This window comes from Saccopteryx bilineata, chromosome 2, assembly GCF_036850765.1.
Source record: "Saccopteryx bilineata isolate mSacBil1 chromosome 2, mSacBil1_pri_phased_curated, whole genome shotgun sequence".
In the NCBI taxonomy this organism is placed as follows: Eukaryota; Metazoa; Chordata; class Mammalia; order Chiroptera; family Emballonuridae; genus Saccopteryx; species Saccopteryx bilineata.
The window spans coordinates 192,238,488-192,261,642 of record NC_089491.1 but is presented as its reverse complement, the minus strand read 5'-3'; the positions used below and the strand labels follow the sequence as shown (position 1 = coordinate 192,261,642).

Genomic DNA, 23,155 nt, shown 5'->3' with positions numbered 1-23,155 from the left:
CACAAATGCCTTCTTCCCACGGTTTCTGCTATATCCTGGTACTAGACATTTGTACTAAATGGGTAGAGACCTTTCCCACCTGGACTGAAAAGGCAACTGAGGTAACCAAAGCCCTCCTTAAGGAAATCAAGCCAAAGTTTAGACTGTGTTGGAGTCTCCAAAGTGACAAGGGGCCTCTCCTATGTGGCCAAAGTTCCCCAACAAACAGCCCAACCCCTAGATATTAACTACGATTTACACGGTTCATGAGGGTCTCAGTCTTCGTGGAAGTTAGGAAAGGCTAACCAAACCTTAAAGAAATCTTAGCAAAATTATGCCAGGAGACCTCAAAAACCTAGCTCTGGTTCCTCCCCATGGCCCTCCAAAGGCACAGAGGGGCTCCCAAAGCAAACTCAGAACTAAGCCCGTTTGAGATGTTATATAGGAGGCCTTTCCTAACATATATTTTGACCCAGAGGTACAGGAGCAACTTAAATATATTATCAATCTAGGACAGGTGCAACAGACTCTCCAAAACTATGGCAATCAAATCCTTCCTGCCCCAGTTGTATCTTCTCACAGGCCCAGTATAACTCCCGGGGACAGGTCCTCCTCCCAGTATAACTCCCGGGGACAAGACCTGGAAGGAAGGCTCCTCAGAGGACCAATTAACTCCAAAATGGAAAAGATCCTACCAAGTCTTGCTTGCCATTCCACGGCAGTCCAGCTACACTTCCCAATACAGTTATATAGAATAAAACCTTTCTCTCCTAAGCCCTGGCCGGTTGGCTCAGTGGTAGAGCTTCAGCCTGGCATGCAGGAGTCCCAGGTTCAATTCCCGGCCAGGGCACACAGGAGAAGCGCCCATCTGCTTCTCCACCCCTCCCCCTCCCCCTCCTTCCTCTCTGTCTCTCTCTTCCCCTCCCACAGCCGAGGCTCCATTGGAGCAAAGTTGGCCCGGGTGCTGAGGATGGCCCCATGGCCTTTGCCTCAGGTGCTAGAATGGCTCTGGTTGCAACAGAGCGAAGCCCCAGATGGGCAGAGCATCACCCCCTGGTGGGCATGCCGGGTGGATCCCGGTCGGGTGCATGCGGGAGTCTGTCTGACTGCTTCCCTGTTTCCAACTTCAGAAAAATACAAAAAAAAAAAACCAACAACAGACAAAAACCTTTCTCTCCTGAGTCTTTCCAGGAACATCTGGAGGGCTTAAAAGTTACTCTTTAAGAAACAACCCAGAGTGACGTCATGGAAATGGCGCCGTGAGAAGCGCGTCCGACAGCTCTCCCCTAAATCACAACAAATTTATCAACTAGAAACAGAAAAATTTATCCTCGGAGCATTCCGGAGTTCCACACAAACTGAAAACAAAAGGACTGTTATCACTTGAATCTGAGAGACGAGGGTGTGGAGGAAGCTACCACAGCGACGCTCATTCAAGCCGCCAGGGAGTGCGCCTGCGTGCTATCAATAAAACTACCCTCAGATGCCGATAAGAAAGAGGAAATCGAATATTATGGATACAAAAGAAAGAGAGGTAACACAAATAGATGTGGAAAAATCTATGGAGAAAAGACTTAACATATTGGAAGCCTTGGAGCTAAATGACAGAGAATTTAAAATAGAAATGTTAAAAATACTCAGAGATATACAAGAAAACACAGAAAGGCAATATAGGGAGATCAGAAAACAACTCAATGAACACAAAGAATATATTACCAAGGAAATTGAAACTATAAAAACAAATCAAACAGAAATGAAAAACTCAATTCACGAGCTGAAAAACGAGGTAACAAGCTTAGCTAACAGAACAGCCCAGATTGAAGATAGGATTAGTGAAATAGAAGACAAACAACTTGAGGCACAACAGAGAGAAGAAGAAAGAGACTCAAAAATAATAAAAAATGAGAAAGCCCTACAGGAATTGTCTGACTCCATCAGAAAGAATAACATAAGAATAATAGGTATATCAGAGGGAGAAGAGAAAGAAAATGAAATGGAGAATATACTCAAACAAATAATAGACGAGAACTTCCCAAGCCTGTGGAAGGAACTAAAGCCTCAAATTCAAGAAGCAAACAGAACACCAAGTTTTCTTAACCCCAACAAACCCACTCCAAGGCACATCATAATAAAGATGACACAAACCAATGACAAAGAAAAAATTCTCAAGGCAGCCAGGGAAAAGAAGAGTACAACATATAAAGGAAGGCCTATTAGATTATCATCAGATTTCTCAGCAGAAACTCTACAAGCTAGAAGAGAGTGGACCCCAATATTTAAAGCCCTGAAAGAGAGGAACTTTCAGCCAAGAATACTATACCCATCAAAGCTATCCTTCAAGTATGAAGGAGATATAAAAACATTCACAAATACAGAAAAGATGAGAGAATTTATCAACAGAAAGCCCCCACTCCAGGAAATACTAAGGGGGGTTTTCCAACCAGATTCAAAGAACAAAAGAAAACAACACCACAAGTAACAGCTCCACCAAGAACACAATAAAACCAAACTTAAACTGTGACAACAAAGGAAAAAAAGGGGGGAGAGGATGGAGATTAACAGTAGCAAAGGACGATGAAGTGCAGAAATACTTATAAGATAGGGTACTACAATGAATATGGTAGGTACCCTTTTCATTACTTAATGGTAACCACCCTTAAAAAAACCACCACAAAAACACTTGACTTAAAAAAGGTAGCAACAGAGGAAAGAAGTATGGAACACAAACAAACAAAAACAAATGATAGAAAAACAAAAGAGAAGAATCAAACTAGATACAAAACTAACAGAAAGCAATTTATAAAATGGCAGTAGGGAACCCACAAGTATCAATAATTACACTAAATGTAAATGGATTAAACTTACCAATAAAAAGACACAGAGTAGCAGAATGGATTAAAAAAGAAAATCCAACTATATGCTGCCTACAAGAAACACATCTAAGCAACAAGGATAAAAACAAATTCAAAGTGAAAGGCTGGAAAACAATACTCCAAGCAAACAACACCCAAAAAAAAGCAGGTGTAGCAATACTCATATCTAATAATGCTGACTACAAGACAGAAAAAGTACTCAGAGACAAAAATGGTCATTTCATAATGATTAAGGGGAAGTTGAATCAAGAAGACATAACAATCCTTAATATATATGCACCAAACCAAGGAGCACCAAAATATATAAGACAGTTACTTATTGACCTTAAAACAAAAACTAACAAAAATACAATCATACTTGGAGACCTCAATACACCGCTGACGGCTCTAGATCGGTCATCCAAACAGAGAATCAATAAAGATATAGTGGCCTTAAACGAAATACTAGAACACCTGGATATGATAGACATCTACAGGACACTTCATCCCAAAGCGACAGAGTATACATTTTTCTCTAGTGTACATGGAACATTCTCAAGAATTGACCATATGTTGGGCCACAAAGACAATATCAGCAAATTTAGAAAAAATGAAATTGTACCAAGCATATTTTCTGATCATAAAGCCTTGAAACTAGAATTCAACTGCAAAAAAGAGGGGGAAAAACCCACAAAAATGTGGAAACTAAACAACATACTTCTAAAAAATGAATGGGTCAAAGAAGAAATAAGTGCAGAAATCAAAAGATATATACAGACAAATGAAAATGAAAATACGACATATCAGAATCTCTGGGACGCAGCAAAAGCAGTAATACGAGGAAAGTTCATATCACTTCAGGCCTATATGAACAAACAAGAGAGAGCCGAAGTAAACCACTTAACTTCACACCTTAAGGAACTAGAAAAAGAAGAACAAAGACAACCCAAAACCAGCCGAAGAAAGGAGATAATAAAAATCAGAGCAGAAATAAATGAAATAGAGAACAGAAAAACTATAGAAAAAATCAATAAAACAAGGAGCTGGTTCTTTGAAAAGATCAACAAAATTGACAAACCCTTAGCAAGACTCACCAAGGAAAAAAGACACAGGACTCAAATAAATAAAATCCAAAATGAAAGAGGAGAGATCACCACAGACATCATAGAAATACAAAGAATTATTGTAGAATACTATGAAAAATTATATGCCACCAAATACAACAATCTAGAAGAAATGGATAAATTCCTAGAACAATACAACCTTCCTAGACTGAGTCATGAAGAAGCAGAAAGCCTAAACAGACCAATCAGCAGGGAGGAAATAGAAAAAACTATTAAAAACCTCCCCAAAAATAAAAGTCCAGGCCCAGACGGTTATACTAGTGAATTCTATCAAACATTCAAAGAAGACTTGGTTCCTATTCTACTCAAAGTCTTCCAAAAAATTGAAGAAGAAGCAATACTTCCAAACACATTTTATGAAGCCAACATAACCCTCATACCAAAACCTGGCAAGGATGGCACAAAGAAAGAAAACTACAGACCAATATCTCTAATGAATACAGATGCTAAAATACTAAACAAAATACTGGCAAACCGATTACAACAACATATTAAAAAAATAATACATCATGATCAAGTGGGATTCATCCCAGAATCTCAAGGATGGTTCAACATACGCAAAACGGTTAATGTAATACACCATATCAACAAAACAAAGAACAAAAACCACATGATCTTATCAATAGATGCAGAAAAGGCTTTTGATAAAATACAACACAATTTTATGTTTAAGACTCTCAACAAAATGGGTATAGAAGGAAAATATCTCAACATGATAAAGGCCATATATGATAAACCATCAGCCAACATCCTATTAAACGGCATAAAACTGAGGACTTTCTATCTTAAATCAGGAACAAGACAGGGTTGTCCACTCTCTCCACTCTTATTCAACGTGGTGCTAGAAGTTCTGGCCAGAGCAATCAGACAAGACAAAGAAATAAAAGGCATCCATATCGGAAAAGAAGAAGTAAAGCTATCACTTTTTGCTGATGATATGATCCTATACATCGAAAACCCGAAGGACTCCACAAAAAGATTATTAGAAACAATAAACCAATACAGTAAGGTCGCAGGATACAAAATTAACATACAAAAGTCCATAGCCTTTCTATATGCCAACAATGAAATATTAGAAAACGAACTCAACAAAATAATCCCCTTCACGATTGCAACAAAAAAAATAAAATACCTAGGAATAAACATAACAAAGAACGTAAAGGATCTATATAATGAAAATTACAAAGCATTGTTAAGGGAAATCGAAAAAGATACAATGAGATGGAAAAATATTCCTTGTTCCTGGATAGGAAGAATAAATATAATCAAAATGGCCATATTACCCAAAGCAATATACAAATTTAATGCAATTCCCATCAAAATCCCTATGAGATTTTTTAAAGAAATGGAACAAAAAATCATCAGATTTATATGGAACTATAAAAAACCCCGAATAGCCAAAACAATCCTAAGGAAAAAGAATGAAGCTGGGGGCATTACAATACCTGACTTTAAACTATATTATAGGGCCACGATAATCAAAACAGCATGGTATTGGCAAAAAAATAGACACTCAGACCAATGGAACAGAATAGAAAGCCCAGAAATAAAACCACATATATATGGTCAAATAATCTTTGATAAAGGGGCCAACAACACACAATGGAGAAAAGAAAGCCTCTTCAACAAATGGTGTTGGGAAAACTGGAAAGCCACATGCAAAAGAATGAAACTCGACTACAGCCTGTCCCCGTGTACTAAAATTAATTCAAAATGGATCAAAGACCTAAATATAAGACCTGAAACAATAAAGTACATAGAAGAAGACATAGGTACTAAAATCATGGACCTGGGTTTTAAAGAACATTTTATGAACTTGACTCCAATGGCAAGAGAAGTGAAGGCAAAGATAAATGAATGGGACTACATCAGAATTAAAAGTTTTTGCTCAGCAAGAGAAACTGATATCAAAATAAACAGACAGCCAACTATATGGGAACTGATATTTTCAAACGACAGCTCAGATAAGGGCCTAATATCCAAAATTTACAAAGAACTCATAAAACTCAACAACAAACAAACAAACAATCCAATAAAAAAGTGGGAAGAGGACATGAACAGACACTTCTCCCAGGAAGAGATACAAATGGCCAACAGATATATGAAAAGATGCTCAGCTTCTTAGTTATTAGAGAAATGCAAATCAAAACTACAATGAGATACCACCTCACTCCTGTTACATTAGCTATTATCAACAAGACGGGTAATAGCAAATGTTGGAGAGGCTGTGGAGAAAAAGGAACCCTCATTCACTGTTGGTGGGACTGTAAAGTAGTACAACCATTATGGAGGAAAGTATGGTGGTTCCTCAAAAAACTGCAAATAGAACTACCTTATGACCCAGCAATCCCTCTACTGGGTATATACCCCAAAACCTCAGAAACATTGATACGTGAAGACACATGTAGCCCCATGTTCATTGCAGCACTGTTCACAGTGGCCAAGACATGGAAACAACCAAAAAGCCCTTCAATAGAAGACTGGATAAAGAAGATGTGGCACATATACACTATGGAATACTACTCAGCCATAAGAAATGATGACATCAGATCATTTACAGCAAAATGGTGGGATCTTGATAACATTATAAGGAGTGAAATAAGCAAATCAGAAAAAAACAAGAAATACATGATTCCATACATTGGTGGAACATAAAAATGAGACTAAGAGACATGGACAAGAGTGTGGTGGTTACCAAGGGTGGGGGGGGAGGGAGGACATGGGAGGGAGGGAGGGAGAGAGTTAGGGGGAGGGGGAGGGGCACAGAGAACTAGATAGAGGGTGACGGAGGACAATCTGACTTTGGGCGAGGGGTGTGCAACATAATTTGATGACAAAATAACCTAGACATGTTTTCTTTGAATATATGTACCCTGATTTATTAATGTCATCCCATTACCATTAATAAAAATTTATTTAAAAAAAAAAAAAAAAAGACTGGATAAAGAAGATGTGGCACATATACACCATGGTATACTATTCAGCCATAAGAAATGATGTCATCAGATCACTTACAACAAAATGGTGGAATCTTGATAACATTATACGGAGTGAAATAAGTAAACCAGAAAAAAACAAGAACTGCAGCATTCCACACATTGGTGGGACATAAAAATGAGACTAAGAGACATGGACAAGAGTGTGGGGGTTACGGGGGGCAGGGGGAGGGAAGGGAGAGGGGGAGTAGCACAAAGAAAACTAGATAGAAGGAGGACAATCTGATTTTGGTTGATGGGTATGCAACATAATTGAAAGACAAGATAACCTGGACATGTTTTCTTTGAATATATGTACCCTGATTTATTGATGTCACCCCACTAAAATTAATAAAAATTTATTTATTTAAAAAAAAAAAAAAAAAAAAAAGAAACAACCCAAAGGACACCTGTAGACCATTAAGTAAATGACCCACCATCTGGCCACTGAGATTTTAGGCCTTTTTCTTTGCTTAGGGTTTCTTGTGGCCCTCATTTTTCTCCTCATTTGTGCACCACCAAGCACCCCACTTAGTAATAGCCTCCTTGCTCTTAAAATAGTAATTCTAGCCCTACTTGTTTAATTCCCCCATTACCTAAGAGGATTGGAGACAGAACTCTCTCTTAACCTTTCAAATATCATCGCTTTAGGAAACAATCTTTCTGTTGGGTCTGCCATCCCCACCCACAGGTTCACAAAGTAAGCCTCAAGTGTATCCCCATAACAGGTCCAGACCTTGTTCTTTCTGGCTCCCCAAAGCATTGTGGGAAGCCTCGCCCCTTTAGGCTCATCTCAGTACCACACAGAGGCTCTTGGCTGTGTTCTCCTCACTCCACTCTATCATCATACCCAGAGAAAATGGCCATATACTTTATTTTATTTACTTTACTTTTTAAAAACTTTATTCATTTTAGAGAGAAGATAGAGAGACAGAGAGAAGGGGGAGAAGCAGGAAGCATCAACTCCCATATTGCCTTGACCAGGCAAGCTCGAGGTTTCAAACCAGCAACCTCAGTGTTCCAGGTCGACGCTTTATCCCCCATGTCAACGCTTTATCCCCCATGTCACCACAGGTCAGCTCAACAGCCACCCACTTTTATTTGTTCTTCCCTTAGCCTTACTTGCATCCCCCGAGATACGTGCACAAATAAGCCCATGCCAAATGAAATGTTTACTGGGGTTTCATCGCCCCTACTATCTTTACTAAGACTTGACAGTTCACAACTCTGTCCTCCTAACATCAGCCATGGGTGCCCTGCCTCCTATAAGTTCTTGATGGAAAGGAATAAAAAAAAACAAACATCATTCTGGAAGATGCACTTATTGGGAGAAATGTGGACACAGGCTTGGAAATTAACTTATCACACTCCTTGAGCCTGGAAGTTCCCTACAGGTCTAGAGATGCCAAATTAACAGGAGGGCCACTTTAGCCGTCCTGAGGTCATACCCCTGGCACAGGGTCCCAACTCTACTACCTGGCTAAACACACATTAACTAGGAGAGCTTGTGCACCTCCAGGGTATGCCTTCCCTTGCGGACATTTTAAATACCAACTCCCCTATGACAAACAACTGTAAGGAACTTTTACCACTCTGCTCCAGGCCTTGGCCTACCTCTGCATAGACAACTCCAAATTCAAGGGACAGTGCAAGCGCACTCTTGGTCCATTAGGGTCCACAAGAACGGGAATAACTGTCCACAATATAACCTCCCCAACAATAGCCAAAGAGCTTTAGGCCTAATCCTAGCAGGCACAGGCACAGCAATTGGCATAGCCACCCCGGGATAGGATTTGCCTATCATAAGATAACCTTCTGCAATTTACCTTGGGCCCTAGAAGACCTTGCTACCAACATATGGTAGGCCCTACAGGAAATTTGGGAATCCATAGATTCTCAAGCTAATGTAGTTCTAGACAATAGACTTGCCCTAGACTGCCTCCTTAGGCCAACAGGGAGGCGTTTGCACTGTTGTCAAGTGATTCTGCGAGTTACATAGAGACACCAAGGTAGGTTATAGAAGAAATTTTAGGAGGAGCTTTATTATTAAGCTGGCAACATGCACGGGGCATAATCCCAAATCATGCAGTTCAGAATACAGCTCTGAGGCTGGTTATATAGACATAATCACATACTGGTTAGGGGGAAAAGGAGGGGGAGCATGGTACAAAAGTCATTTACTAACAAGCTTATTGAGTTTTTGCTGACTTGTTACAACGTTCACCTATAGGATCTATCAAAAGGAAAAAACATTCTTACACACTAAGACCGTAAGATAACACAGTAGTGATGAATGTTTTACATACCTGACAAAGACATTCCCAAATCTTCCAAGATTTACAATCTATCCTTGTTGCCACAATAGTGGGAAATGTTTGGTTTAGGATAAGGAGAGAAGCTAAATTAAGTTACTTTTGCTAAGAGTGTTGGGGTTAGCTTAGTAGGAAGTCCAAAGCTAGTCCCTGCTTGCTTAGTTTACAAGTTTTGTACATACAAAGAATTACAAAATGATGATTATTAGAAAGCATATAAAATGTTACAGAAATCAGATTTTCATGCAAGGGAGGGCTTGTGATCCCTTTGTCTAGAACAGTGGTTCTCCAACTTTTTGAAGTTGAGGCGCATTTAAAACCTACAAATAATTATAGGTGCACTATATACAAATTCCTGAGAAATATGTTATAATAATTAAGTCAATTATTAAAGAAAAAAATATAAAGTCCAAGTGTGCTTTTATGATAATTAAACAAAATAAATACAAAATTAAATTTATTCTAACAGTAAAAAACATTTTTATGTTACATATTTTGAGTTATGCTTTTTAGAATTCATAAAAGAGGGCTTAAAAAATTTAAAAAATGACAAAAAAGTTATCTTTTTATATACATAAATACATTCTTAGTAAGATTTAGTAAATTCGGCAAGTCCCAGAGTGAATGTGTTAAGTTTTTTCATTCTTGTGTTTATGAGAAACATGAGCCTGATGTGCCTAGCGATTTCTTCAATGTTTGGGCATATATCTGAAAAGCAAACTCTCATTTCCTCATCACTACATTGAAGAATTCCTTTTTTTTTTTTTTTACTCTTGTGTTGAGGGTAGAAAATCCTAATTCACATAAATAGGATGTTGAAAATTGTAATAAAATGTTCAAAGCTTTTTTAGATATTGCTACATATTCTTCTTTTATAGCAATCCAAAAGGCTTCAAGAGACAATTCCTTATGTTTAGTCATCAATCCATAATCAGTGGATATAGCTGCCAGTTCTTCTTCTGTTAATATTAAACCAAAATCACTTAAGCTTCCATGAATGGGTTTCTAATCCAATTGTATTGGTCAGTGTTAAGTGATGGAAAATGCTATAAATTAAATTCTGCCTGTTAGCCTTCAAGTCCTATTTTATTTACACTTAACTTTTGCTCACTTCCAGAATCGGATTCTTCAACATCATGCTTCTTTTTGAGAAATCTATCCATTTTATTTGGGAGTATTTATCTAAAAATAATATAGTGATGTGTTAATAATAAATATAATAATGATGTGTTAACAAAAAGAGTGCTATTTCCATAATGAAATGGTATAATAGAGTAACTATATTTATTTTTATATCTGGGCACATGCCACGAACCAGCACATGTAGTAATTCCAGGTCCCGAGTGGGAACCGTGTATAATTAAGAAAATATGAGGAATTAAGAAAATACGGTGTTGGGAGGGCTCTGTAACTGCTTCTGGCAAGAACAAAGCGCACCCCAAAAACCACATCTTGCTTTATTTATAGGGCAAAGTGAGGCCATTAGCAAATCTTAACTTTATACCAAACAAAGGATAGAAGAAACTTGCCTCCAGTTTTTCCGGGGAACATGGGGGGTAGTGTAAACAATCCAGCACCACAGTTTAACAGCCTTTTGCAACCTAATCAGGCAAGTGAGGAGGGGGGTTGGGCAGACTGTCAGCTTAAAGCCAATTCCCCATACCTCTGTCCCCCAAAAATCTAAACTCCAAAAACCCTGTTGGTTTTCTGATCCTCAACAGGCACATATTTCTCTGGAATACCATAGGGTGCACTTGGAAATCTAGGGTACACCAGCGCGTCCTGGCGCACACTTTGAGAACCACTGGTCTAGAGGTATACATCACTCTTATGATTCTAGGCTGGGAGAGTGAGTCAGGATTAGCATAAAAAGTTTTAATTAAGGTACGTAAACATTGTTTCCTGAAAGCTTTTAAGAAAGGAGAAGAGGAAGGGGTTTTCAGATAGGCTCTATCTTCTTTGCTCTGTCTAGTAAGTGGTGTCAGTCCTCCCCGAGAACTACAGGAAATAGTTAAACTGTGACTAGCTGACTTTGGCCCTGCAAGCTCTTCTTCTTGCATTCTTCTTGTTTTTTCTTCCTCAGAAAGGAGGAGTAAGGGGGCCTGATTCTTTTAAAATACTAATGCTAACAATTTTTGCAATTCCTTGGCACCTTATCACAGCACAGTCACTAACAAAACCTGCTGCACATGTGCAAACAAATCAGGTCAGAGTGAACATAATACAAAAAAAAATCTATGAGCAGATGTACTGGCTTCACAGGTGCACTCAAGAAACAGACCCCATTGTGGTTTGGAACACAATTAAAAAGGCTCTCCCTTCTTTCACCTGGCTCTTTCCACTCCTCAGTCAGTTAATAACTCTTCTCCTCCTTTTATTATTTGGTCCATACCATTTTAATCTTCTTGTTAAATTTGTATCTTCTAGGATAAAACAGTATCATGTAAAGATGATAACTCTCCAAGGATTCCAGCCCATGCCTCAACCTCCAGGGGATATAGAGCTCTGAGAACCTTAGATCCAGCAGGGAGATTTTTTTATCCCAGTGTAGGCAGGGTCTATGCCCAATCTCTCCCGAAGCAACTACTTCATCTTAATGCGATCAAAATCATTCAGGGGAAATTTATGAGTCAAGAAATTTAGGATAGCCTGACCAGGTGGTGGCGCAGTGGATAGAGCGTCGGACTGGGATGTGGAAGGACCCAGGTTCGAGACCCCGAGGTCGCCAGCTTGAGCGCGGGCTCATCTGGCTTGAGCAAAGAGCTCATCAGCTTGGACCCAAGGTCGCTGGCTCCAGCAGGGGGTTACTCGGTCTGCTGAAGGCCCACGGTCAAGGCACATGTGAGAGAGCAATCAATGAACAACTAAGAAGTCGCAACTCGCAACGAGAAACTGATGATTGATGCTTCTCATCTCTCTTCATTCCTGTCTGTCTGTCCCTGTCTATCTCTGCCTCTGTAAAAAAAAAAAAAAAAAAAAAAAAAAAAAATAAATTTAGGATAGGAAACAAAGGCCTCAAGTTCTATCTCTCCCCTTTTCTGTCCTGGCTGGAATACTGCGCATGCAACTTTTGCTAACTACCTGTTCCCAGCCTTTCCTTCCCAATTTCCTGTTACGATAATGAACACTGTTGTTTTCAACCAAATTCAGCAGCCATGCTGACATACAAGTGACCAACAGGGTTAATATAATATCATTATACCAAATTTACACTGCAGTTTGGGAACCACTCCACCCCCTTAATCACCATGACAGTTCCAGAAGGATCAAAGAAAGAAATCACTATCCAGAGAGGAGGGGCAAGGACAAGCCACATCAACAGTCACCCCACGAGCATCAGAACTGAGGACCATTCTATCCCCCCTTGCCTATGTTTGATAAAAACCTAGTCAAACCCCACCACAGTGTCTCGTTTGCTGAGTTTGCCAGTACTCCCTTCTCAAGTGCACACTTTTGTTTTAATATATTTACTGTGCTTTGCTGAACCTTTGTTTTGCCCTCAATTTTTTTCTTTCTTTCTTTCTTTCTTTATTTTTACAGAGACAGAGAGAGGGATAGACAGGAACGGAGAGAGATGAGAAGCATCAATCATCAGTTTTTCATTGCGCGTTGCAGCACCTTAGTTGTTCATTGATTGCTCTCCCACATGTGCCTTGTCTGTGGGCCTTCAGCAGACCGAGCAACCCCCTGCTGGAGCCAGTGACCTTGGGTTCAAGCTAGTGGGATTCTGCTCAAACCAGATAAGCCCGTGCTCAAGCTGGCGACCTCGGGGTCTCGAACCTGGGTCCTCCACATCCCAGTCTGACGCTCCATCCACTGCATCACCGCCTGGTCAGGCTTTTTCTTGCATGGTTACAAGGACCTGGACCACACTATCAAGTTGAGGCCTCTCTTAGCCTCCCCAGGTACCTTGGCATGATATTCACATAATTTTCATTACAGTATATTGTTATAATTTTTCTACTTTATTATTAGTTATTGTTGTTAATGTATTACTGTGCCTAATGTATAATGAAATTTTACCACAAGTATGTATGTGTAGGAAAAAGCATAGTATTTATAGGATTCAGTACTATCGCCAGTTTCAGGCATCCACTGGGAGACTAGAAATGTGTCCTCTGTGGATAAGGGGGTACTACTGTACTTCCCATAAAATACACTTGGTTACTGCCTGACCTGTGGTGAAGCAGTGGATAAAGTGTCGATGTGGAACACTGAGGTCACTGGTTCAAAACCCTGGACTAGCCTGGTTAAGGCACATATGGGAGTTGATACTTCCTGCTCCTCCCCTCCTCCTTTCTCTCTCCAAAAAGAAAAAAAAAGTAAAAAAAATAAAATAAAAAAAAATATATATATACTTGGTTATTAAAAATTAAATACAAATAATACATTAAAAATAGAGTCACTATCAATTAACTTTTTAAAACTCTGCAAAGTAAAATGATTATATAACCAGGAGTTATATTAATTAATTAATTTTTTACAGAGACAGAGTGAGAGTCAGAGAGAGGGATAGATAGGGACAGACAGGAATGAAGAGAGATGAGAAGCATTAATCATTGGTTTTTCGTTGCGACACCTTAGTTGTTCATTGATTGCTTTCCCAAATGTGCCTTGACCGTGGGCCTTCAGCAGACCAAGTAACCCCTTGCTTGAGCCAGCGACCTTGGGTCCAAGCTGGTGAGCTTTTGCTCAAACCAGATGAGTCCGCGCTCAAGCGGCAACCTCGGGGTCTTGAATCTGGGTCTTGAATCTGGGTCCTCCGCATCCCAGTCCGACACTCTATCCACTGCGCCACCGCCTGGTCAGGCTACTTTAATTTTTATTTTAAATAATCTTCATAGCCTTCCATATCAGCTACATAATATTAAACAAGTACACAATTCTTGGTTAGCTATAGAAACTAGGCAATTTCCATTTGAAGTATAAAACCACAGGTAAACTTCAGCATAATTAATCATAGTAATCAGCAGATCTTTTGGAAAAGGATGTCTTCTAGTATTCCTTTTAGTAAAATTGATTAATCAGTTCAATGAATTCTGGAAAACTAAAAATTGTCAACAAATCCTCCAATTACAAATACCAACTAATACAACTTTGTAATTTTTCTCTTTTTCATGATTTGAGTAACAGCTTGCATCATCTATGGAACAGCTTAAAAACTATTTCAAGTAATTCAGTTATATATTAAACATTTTATTATTTCAATTAAGTAAGATAAAAGAAAACCATAAGAAAGGCAAATATTTTTTACTATATGATTTTTTTTGTTTCTGATATTCTGAATATTCAATTCAAATGAAATAATGAAGCTACACTGTGATGACCTCAAGAGTTAGTTAGGAAGTTCCTCTGGTGCTTTAAAAACAATCATATTCATGATCTATCTAAATTACATTTCCTGGACTCTATCCTAGAGAATGTTGGATCAAAATGTGAAAATTATTTATGCATAAAATTTTTCACTGCATTGTTGTTATTTATAGCAGCAGCAAACTATAAATATCCTATGATCAGAAAAGTTGTAATCAACTCTATATATTCAGTATGTAGCCATTAAAATTCCACTTATTTCAATTTTTACTACAAAACTGTTATAATATAGTTGAATGTAGAAAAGTAAACAGAAAAGTATGTGCTAGTTCAAGTCAAACATGCTACAATTGTATGCATGAAGGAAAGAAGAAGGAAACGTTAAGTGTAGTTAGTTCTGAATACTGGAGACTTATATGTAGTTTTATTTTTCGACAGTGGCATGTATATTCTTTATACATTTAACTTTGATAACAGGAGAAAGGGGGAGATATCAGTGGTTTCCATAATTTATATTATTGTAGGAAAATGCCTATATTTTCATGCAAAATTATTAAAAGGAGTCTACATAATCTTGTATGTTCCTATATGTGCATTTGTTTGTGAGTTTGTGTGTATGTGTGTGTTTGTATGCAAGGAAAGAAACATCTATGTTGAAAAGACAAGGGAATACAACAAAACATTAGGTGATATGTCTAATTCAGGTGATCTTTAGGTGACAGAATTCATGTCATTTTATTTTTTCTTTGATCTTCTGTATTTTTCAAATTTTTTTTTTTTTTTTTTGTATTTTTCTGAAGCTGGAAACGGGGAGAGACAGTCAGACAGACTCCCGCATGCGCCCGACCGGGATCCACCCGGCACGCCCACCAGGGGGCGAAGCTCTGCCCCTCCGGGGCGTCGCTCTGTTGCGACCAGAGCCACTCTAGCGCCTGGGGCAGAGGCCAAGGAGCCATCCCCAGCGCCCGGGCCATCTTTGCTCCAATGGAGCCTTGGCTGCGGGAGGGGAAGAGAGAGACAGAGAGGAAGGAGAGGGGGAGGGGTGGAGAAGCAGATGGGCGCTTCTCCTGTGTGCCCTGGCTGGGAATCGAACCCAGAACTTCTACAAGCCAGGCCGACGCTCTACCACTGAGCCAACCGGCCAGGGCCATATTTTTCAAATTTTTTTACAATGGTCAGTATCTCCTAGATTTTTGTTTCATATAGAATAAGTGAATACTTTCTGTTTTCTTTCTAGGTCTCAAATTCACAGATCACCATTTTTCTCCAAAGAAAAAAATAATTTAAAAATGACTAGAAGTTATATGAAAAACTCTAGTGGAATAGAATGAGATTTCCTAAATTAGTTTAAAGTTCTATACATGCTAATGTTTGATTCTTATACACTAGCAAGTGAATTATCTCCCACATGTTTTAGCCTTACTTTTCTCGCACACTAATTCAAGATTAGTTCATAAAGAGGTTTTTTGTTTTTTTTACAATTTGGAAACTATAATTCTTACAATGAGGTAAAAAGGTTTAAAATATTTGTTTTAGTAACAATTTCATTTTTTAAATACCTACACTACTAAATATTAAGTAGACACACACTTGTTGACATAAGGGGATAGTAATAAAAGAGAAAAAGCAGGCTACAAGACAGTACAGAGTACGACACCAATTTACTCCAAACTCTAAAGACACACACACATATCTGCATAGAAAATGTTTGGAGAGATGAGCACTGTAAGTTAGTTCATGGTTATCTCTAGGTAGTGACAGTTTCTATGATTTTAATTTTTCTTTCTTTTTTTTTTTGTGTGTGTATTTTTCTGAAGCTGGAAATGGGGAGAGACAGTCAGACAGACTCCCGCATGCGCCCGACCAGGATCCACCCAGCACGCCCACCAGGGGCAACGCTCTGCCCACCAGGGGGCGATGCTCTGCCCATCCTGGGCGTCGCTATGTTGCAACCAGAGCCACTCTAGCGCCTGAAGCAGAGGCCACAGAGCCATCCCCAGCGCCGGGGCCATCTTTGCTCCAATGGAGCCTTGGCTGCAGGAGGGGAAGAGAGAGACAGAGAGGAAGGAGAGGAGGAGGGATGGAGAAGCAGATGGGCGCTTTTCCTGTGTGCCCTGGCCGGAAATCAAACCCGGGACTTCTGCACGCCAGGCCGACACTCTACCACTGAGCCAACCGGCCAGGGCCTTAATTTTTCTTTATACCTATTCTTTCCTCTAATTTTTCTATAAAATACTTACATAACTCAATGAAAATAAAGTATCTCAATGTGACATTTCAAATTTAGAACATTAAAAAAACTTGATTTTAGGTACTTCAGTGATCTAAGTCTTTAAAACTCACACATTCAGATAGACAGTGCTGAAGAACAGTGTATGATTGATCCTAATTCGTTTCCATAACCTTTCTCATGATTTTCCCTTCAGCTCCTATTATTATTACTAGTGAAAGTTAGTGGAGTCTTCAGTTATAGCACTTGTCTAAGCTTTCAATCAGCTTAGTTAATTAAAAGCATAGTAATGCAGAATACTCAAATCTAAACTTTTCATGAACCAGTTGCTTAACAAAGACCAACATAGAAAACAAGTGTATATACACTGCTCACAAAAATTAGGGGATCAGAGAATGTGCAAAGGATACTCCAGTACTTTCAGCCTTTTGCATAGTGCATTTTCACCAGTGAAATAAAAGTTGGTTTTGCATCTCATTTGCATAATCAAACAACTTTCTTTGACTTGTTTGCTTTTATGATGTTCTTGTTTAATAAAAAAAATCAAGTGCTTTTTTTTATCACTTCATTCTGAAATATCCCTTAATATTTGTAAGCAATACACACACACACACACACACACACAAATTTTTTTTTCTTACCTCAGTATCATAGGTTGGATTGTAATCATTATAACCAGAATAAAGGTCGTCCTCATCTGTCTCTGGGGCCAGGTGTACATTCTGCATCATCTGTACCTAGGCAAAACTGGCAGTGTAAATATGCTCTTGGGATAAGGAATAATTCTTAATTGAAATACAGTATAACTATTTAACAACCTTTCTGGTCAAATTCATCTTGTTTGTTTGTTTGTTTTTGTGACAGAGACAGAGAGAGTCAGAGAGAAGGACAGATAGGGACAGGCAAACAGGAAGGGAGAGAGCTGAGAAGCATCAATTCTTCGTTGTGGCTCCCTAATTGTTCATTGACTGCTTTCTCATATGTGCCTTGATGGGGGGGGAGGGGCTACAGCAGACTGAGTGACCCCTTGCTCAGGCCAGTGACCTTGGGTCCAAGCTGGTGAGTCTTGATCAAACCAGATGAGCCCGCGCTCAAGCTGGCGACCTCGAGGTCTTGAACCTGGGTCCTCTGTGTCCCAGTCCAATGCTCTATCCACTGCGTCACTGCCTGGTCAGGCACCTCTCTACATTGTTATGGCTTAAAACTTCTTTCATGTCAAAGTTTCAAAACTAGGTGACAAAATGTTCATCCGTTGCCCTTGGGTCACATTCTTTCCAAACCTATCCCCTTGGCCTGACCTGTGGTGGCGCAGTGGATAAAACTTCGACCTGGAACGCTGAGGTCACAGGTTCAAAACCCTGGGCTTACCTGGTCAAGGCACATATGGGAGTTGATGCTTCCTGCTCCTCCCCCCCTTGTGTCTCTCTTCTCTCTCTCTCTCTCTCCTCTCTCAAATGATAAATAAAATGTAACAAAAAACCCAAAAATACCCGATTCCTGTAAAGAATACTGACAAGCACTTGAGAGGAATATAGTTCATCATCATTATTTTCAAGGAGCTTAGTATCAAGTGCAGAAAAAAGGTATGTAATAGTCAATGACAGAGACAGGCAGAAACCACTGCACACTCAGCAGAACAGCTAAATTACAAAGCCCAATAACACAAAATGTCAACAAACATAGAGAGCAACTGGAATACTCATTGTTGGTAGGACCATAAAATGGTACAATTCTAGGAAAGAGTCTGGTGGTTTCATAAAATTAACATATCTTTTACAGCCCAGTAATTTCATTCCAAAGTATTTATTTACCCAAGAGAAATGAAAACATATGTATATGAAAGATGTATAATAATGTTCACAGGGCTTCATTGATAATAGCCCAAAGTAGAAACACACCAGGTGCCCATCAATACAATGGATAAGCAAAATGTGGTATATTCATGCAGTGAAAAATTATTCCTTGGTAAAAATAATGCATTGGGATTACATATACAGCAATATGCTGTATATGTGTCCGTTATCCGACTTTCGCATGCTTCAGAAAGCTAAGGGCTTCTTCAAATAGATTGCTATTACTCTCCACCCGAGTTTCTGGTTCATTAAGTCCTGGGTTGGGAGTTGTCACCACCTCCTCAATCCCTACGAATGTGCACTTCAAATCAGTTTCCAATGCTGCTGACAGCACTGATCTGGGGACCACACTTTGAGGACTACTGTGTTGAAAAAAAGCCACCTGATTATGAGCCCTGTGTCAAGTCAGTATGGCTTAGACATGTGCTATAAAAACAGCAATTTATAGAACCAGAGGTCCATCCTTTCTGCTGGGTTGCAGCCAGGTTGAAAACAGTTTCATCCATTGAACATACACACTTTAAAAAACATATTAACTGGCCCTGGCCGGTTGGCTCATTGGTAGAGCGTCGGCCTGGCGTGCAGGAGTCCTGGGTTCGATTCCCGGCCAGGGCACACAGGAGAAGCGTCCATCTGCTTCTCCACCCCTCCCCTCTCCTTCCTCTCTGTCTCTCTCTTCCCCTCCCGCAGCCAAGGCTCCACTGGAGCAGAGTTTGCCCGGGCGCTGAGGATGGCTCTGTGGCCTCTATCTCAGGTGCTAGAATGGCTCTGATTGTGGCAGAGCAACGCCCCAAGATGGGCAGAGCATCGCCCCCTGGTGGGCATGCTGGGTGGATCCCGGTCAGGCACATGCGGGAGTCTGTCTGACTGCCTTCCTGTTTCCAGGTTCGGAAAAATACAAAAAAAACCCGAAAAACATATTAACTAACTGATGTGAGAGAGTGAGAAACACTGATTTGTTGTTCCACTTATTCACGCACTCACTGGCTGATTCCCACGGGTGCCCTCACGGGGGATGGAACCCACAACTTTGGTGTATGGACACGACACTAGCCAACTGAGCTGCCCAGACAGGGCCTGAACACACAAACTTAAAAGGCGTGGAAAGTCTGGCTGGGAAAGGTAAACGAAATACTTGGCTAAAAGCAGCTTATGCAGAAGAGTCCCGCTTTGAGAAGATCTGGGGAGAAGACTCCCTGAATGTTTGAAATGTGAGAGGTATTTGTTTTCACGGTACTGACCAGGCTGGACAGCCTCTCTCCCATATGCCCATTGCCGTCTCTTTCAAGCTCACCGCCAGGAAGTGAACCGGGTAGAGAAGACTGGGGTTCAGGCCCCGAAGGTGTCTCGGGGAAAACAGCACTTGCAGTCTTGGGCTGTTTCCACCTTCGGGACGGGGTGAGGGGCGGTGAGGACTTGCAGCTGTGCGCCAGCACACCCCACGAATGGCGCTTTACCCAACACGCACGGGACAAGGGACAGTCCACCACGTCTGCTGCGACCAGCTCTAACTCGGTGCCCACCTTCCTGGTTCAGGCGTGACTGTGACTTGGACCGGGCGGTCACGCAAACGTGATGGCGGCGGGCGCTCGGGCTCGGGGCAGACGCGCGGTCAGCGGGGCGAGGGGGGCGGGTGCCGCTCGGCAGGCAGAGGCCGTTCGCGGCCCCTAGGGCCAGCCCCCTAGTCCCCGGGTCCCCTAGCGGCGCGGAGCCCGCGCCAGTCCCCCGAGGCGTCCCCGTCCCCGGCCTTTCTCCTACCTCGCGGTGAGGGGAACAGCGCGACCGCGAGTGGACCCGGGGCGACGCGACGTTTTGCAGAATTTAAGACCCTGCGTAGGTTAAGCGCGGTGTCAGCCGTTGCTACGCGCGGATCCACGGAAGCCGCTCCCACAGGCCTCGGTGCCAGGGGCGGGGCCTCAGAAGCGTGGGAGGTAGGGGCCGGAAAGGTGTGGGAAGGACCCGAGAGGCGTGGGGGGGTGGGCCTGAGAGGCCAGAGGGGAGAGAGGCGGGGCCGCGAGGAGGGCGGCTGCGCAGGCTGGCCTGGAGGGCGGCCTCTAGTGGGAAGGAAAGGAAGCTTAAATGTTATAAAAACATGAAATTAGCCAGAAAGTAGGTGACTAAAAAATAAAAAAAAATCCCTTGACCAGGAGGTGGCGCAGTGGATAGATCGTTGGCTTGGGACGCTGAGGACCCAGGTTGGAAACTGGAAGTTTCTGGCTTGAGTGCTTGAGTGCCCCGTCGCTGGCTTGAGCAAGGGGTCACTGTTTGGCATAAGCCGGTACCACTTATTAACATGGAGATCACAGAGGAGAAGCAGGTTTGGGAGAGAAAATACATTTACTTTTAAATGGGCTAAATTTCAGACGCCAATAAAATAGGCAACAGAGATGTTGAGTAGGCAGTTGCATAGAAAGATGTAAAGCTGAGACATGATTCCATCTGCAACAGACATTTGGGACTCACTGGCTCCTAAAGTTGATAGCCTAGAAGCCTGGGGAGGGGGGTGAGTGAGATTGCTGCAGGGAAGCAGGGTGTAGGGCAGGGGTCGGGAACCTTTTTGGCTGAGAGAGCCATGAATGCCACATATTTTAAAAAGTAATTCCGTGAGGCTGGCCGGTTGGCTCAGTGGTAGAGCGTCAGCCTGGCGTGCAGAAGTCCCGGGTTCGATTCCCGGCCAGGGCACACAGGAGAAGTGCCCATCTGCTTCTCCACCCCTCCCCCTCTCCTTCCTCTCTGTCTCTCTCTTCCCCTCCCGCAGCCAAGGCTCCATTGGAGCAAAGATGGCCCGGGCCCTGGGGATGGCTCCTTGGCCTCTGCTCCAGGCGCTAGAGTGGCTCTGGTCGAGACAGAGCGAAGCCCCGGAGGGGCAGAGCATCGCCCCCTGGTGGGCAGAGCGTTGCCTCCTGGTGGGCATGCAGGGTGGATCCCGGTTGGGCGCATGCGGAAGTCTGACTGTCTCTCCCCGTTTCCAGCTTCAGAGAAATACAGAAGAAAAAAAAAAAGTAATTTCGTGAGAGCCATACAACGATCCGTGTACGTTATGCATTATCCAATAAAAATTTGGTGTTGTCCCGGAGGACAGCTGTGATTGGCTCCAGCCACCCACAACCATGAGCATGAGCGATAGGAAATGAATGGATTGTAATACATGAGAATGTTTTATATATATATATATATATTTTTTTTTTTTTTTTTTTTTTTTTTTTTTTTCTTTTTCTTTTTCCTGAAGCTGGAAACGGGGAGAGACAGTCAGACAGACTCCTCCATGCGCCTGACCGGGATCCACCCGGCACACCCACCAGGGGCAAAGCTCTTCCCACCAGGGGGCGATGCTCTGCCCCTGGGGGGGGTCGCTCTGCCGCGACCAGAGCCACTCTAGCACCTGGGGCAGAGGCCAAGGAGCCATCCCCAGGGCCCGGGCCATCTTTGCTCCAATGGAGCCTTGGCTGCGGGAGGGGAAGAGAGAGACAGAGAGGAAGGAGGGGGGGGGTTGAGAAGCAAATGGGCGCTTCTCCTATGTGCCCTGGCCGGGAATCGAACCCAGGACTTCTACACGCCAGGCCGACGCTCTACCGCTGAGCCAACAGGCCAGGGCTGTTTTATATTTTTAACATTATTTTTTTATTAAAGATTTGTCTGCGAGCCAGATGCAGCCATCAAAAGAGCCACATCTGCCCTGGCCGGTTGGCTCAGCGGTAGAGCGTCGGCCTGGCGTGCGGGGGACCCGGGTTCGATTCCCGGCCAGGGCACATAGGAGAAGCGCCCATTTGCTTCTCCACCCCCCCCTCCTTCCTCTCTGTCTCTCTCTTCCCCTCCCGCAGCCAAGGCTCCATTGGAGCAAAGATGGCCCGGGCCCTGGGGATGGCTCCTTGGCCTCTGCCCCAGGCGCTAGAGTGGCTCTGGTCACGATAGAGCGATGCCCCGGAGGGGCAGAGCATCGCCCCCTGGTGGGCAGAGCGTCGCCCCCTGGTGGGTGTGCCGGGTGGATCCCGGTCGGGCGCATGGAGGAGTCTGTCTGACTGTCTCTCCCCGTTTCCAGCTTCAGAAAAATACAAAAAAAAAAAAAAAATACAAAAAAAAAAAAAAAAGAGCCACATCTGGCTCATGAGCCATAGGTTCCCGACCCCTGATGTAGAGGCACAAGAAAAGAGACCCCAGAGCTAAGCCTTAGGAAGCCAGGGGGTTTGGGAAGGATAGCTGTTGAGCGGAGTGACTTGTGCTCTGGGTGGTAACCAAGGAAAACAGGGCTGTGAGAGGGTATGGATGTAGGTGTCACAGCTTCTGGGAGAGTTTGGGCATGTGGTTCTAACAGAATTCTGTTATAGCCTGAAAGAGGACTGAGTGGCTTGGGCAATCATCCCTCTATGCATGGTCAGCTGTAGAGGGCAGCTGCAGGTCAGCTGCTGGGGCTGGTAGCCAGGAGCAAGTGAGCACTCGCTTTGTGGACATTTATTCAGTAATGGAGGGTGGGTATGCTCAGTCTGCTTTTCTACACTGGGGCTCAGGGGCTGTTGTTT

At 42.2% G+C, this 23,155-nt stretch overlaps 1 protein-coding gene across 6 annotated transcripts in view; it reads right to left on the bottom strand.

Moving 5' to 3' along the window:
- Positions 1 to 20,544, bottom strand: part of IFT88 (intraflagellar transport 88) — a 154,045-nt gene extending 133,501 nt beyond the window's left edge. For 2 of the 6 annotated variants that reach the window (XM_066258992.1, XM_066258995.1), the window contains exons 1-2: positions 20,397 to 20,544; positions 17,427 to 17,522 (exon numbers count right to left, since the gene is read on the bottom strand). In XM_066258992.1, the coding sequence (XP_066115089.1) occupies positions 17,427 to 17,516 (90 nt within the window). In that variant the 5' untranslated portion in view covers positions 17,517 to 17,522; positions 20,397 to 20,544. Of the gene's footprint in view, positions 1 to 17,426; positions 17,533 to 20,396 lie in introns of all 6 variants that reach the window. The other 4 variants (XM_066258996.1, XM_066258997.1, XM_066258993.1 and 1 more) reach the window with 3 other exon arrangements.
- Positions 20,545 to 23,155: the final 2,611 nt, after the last annotated feature.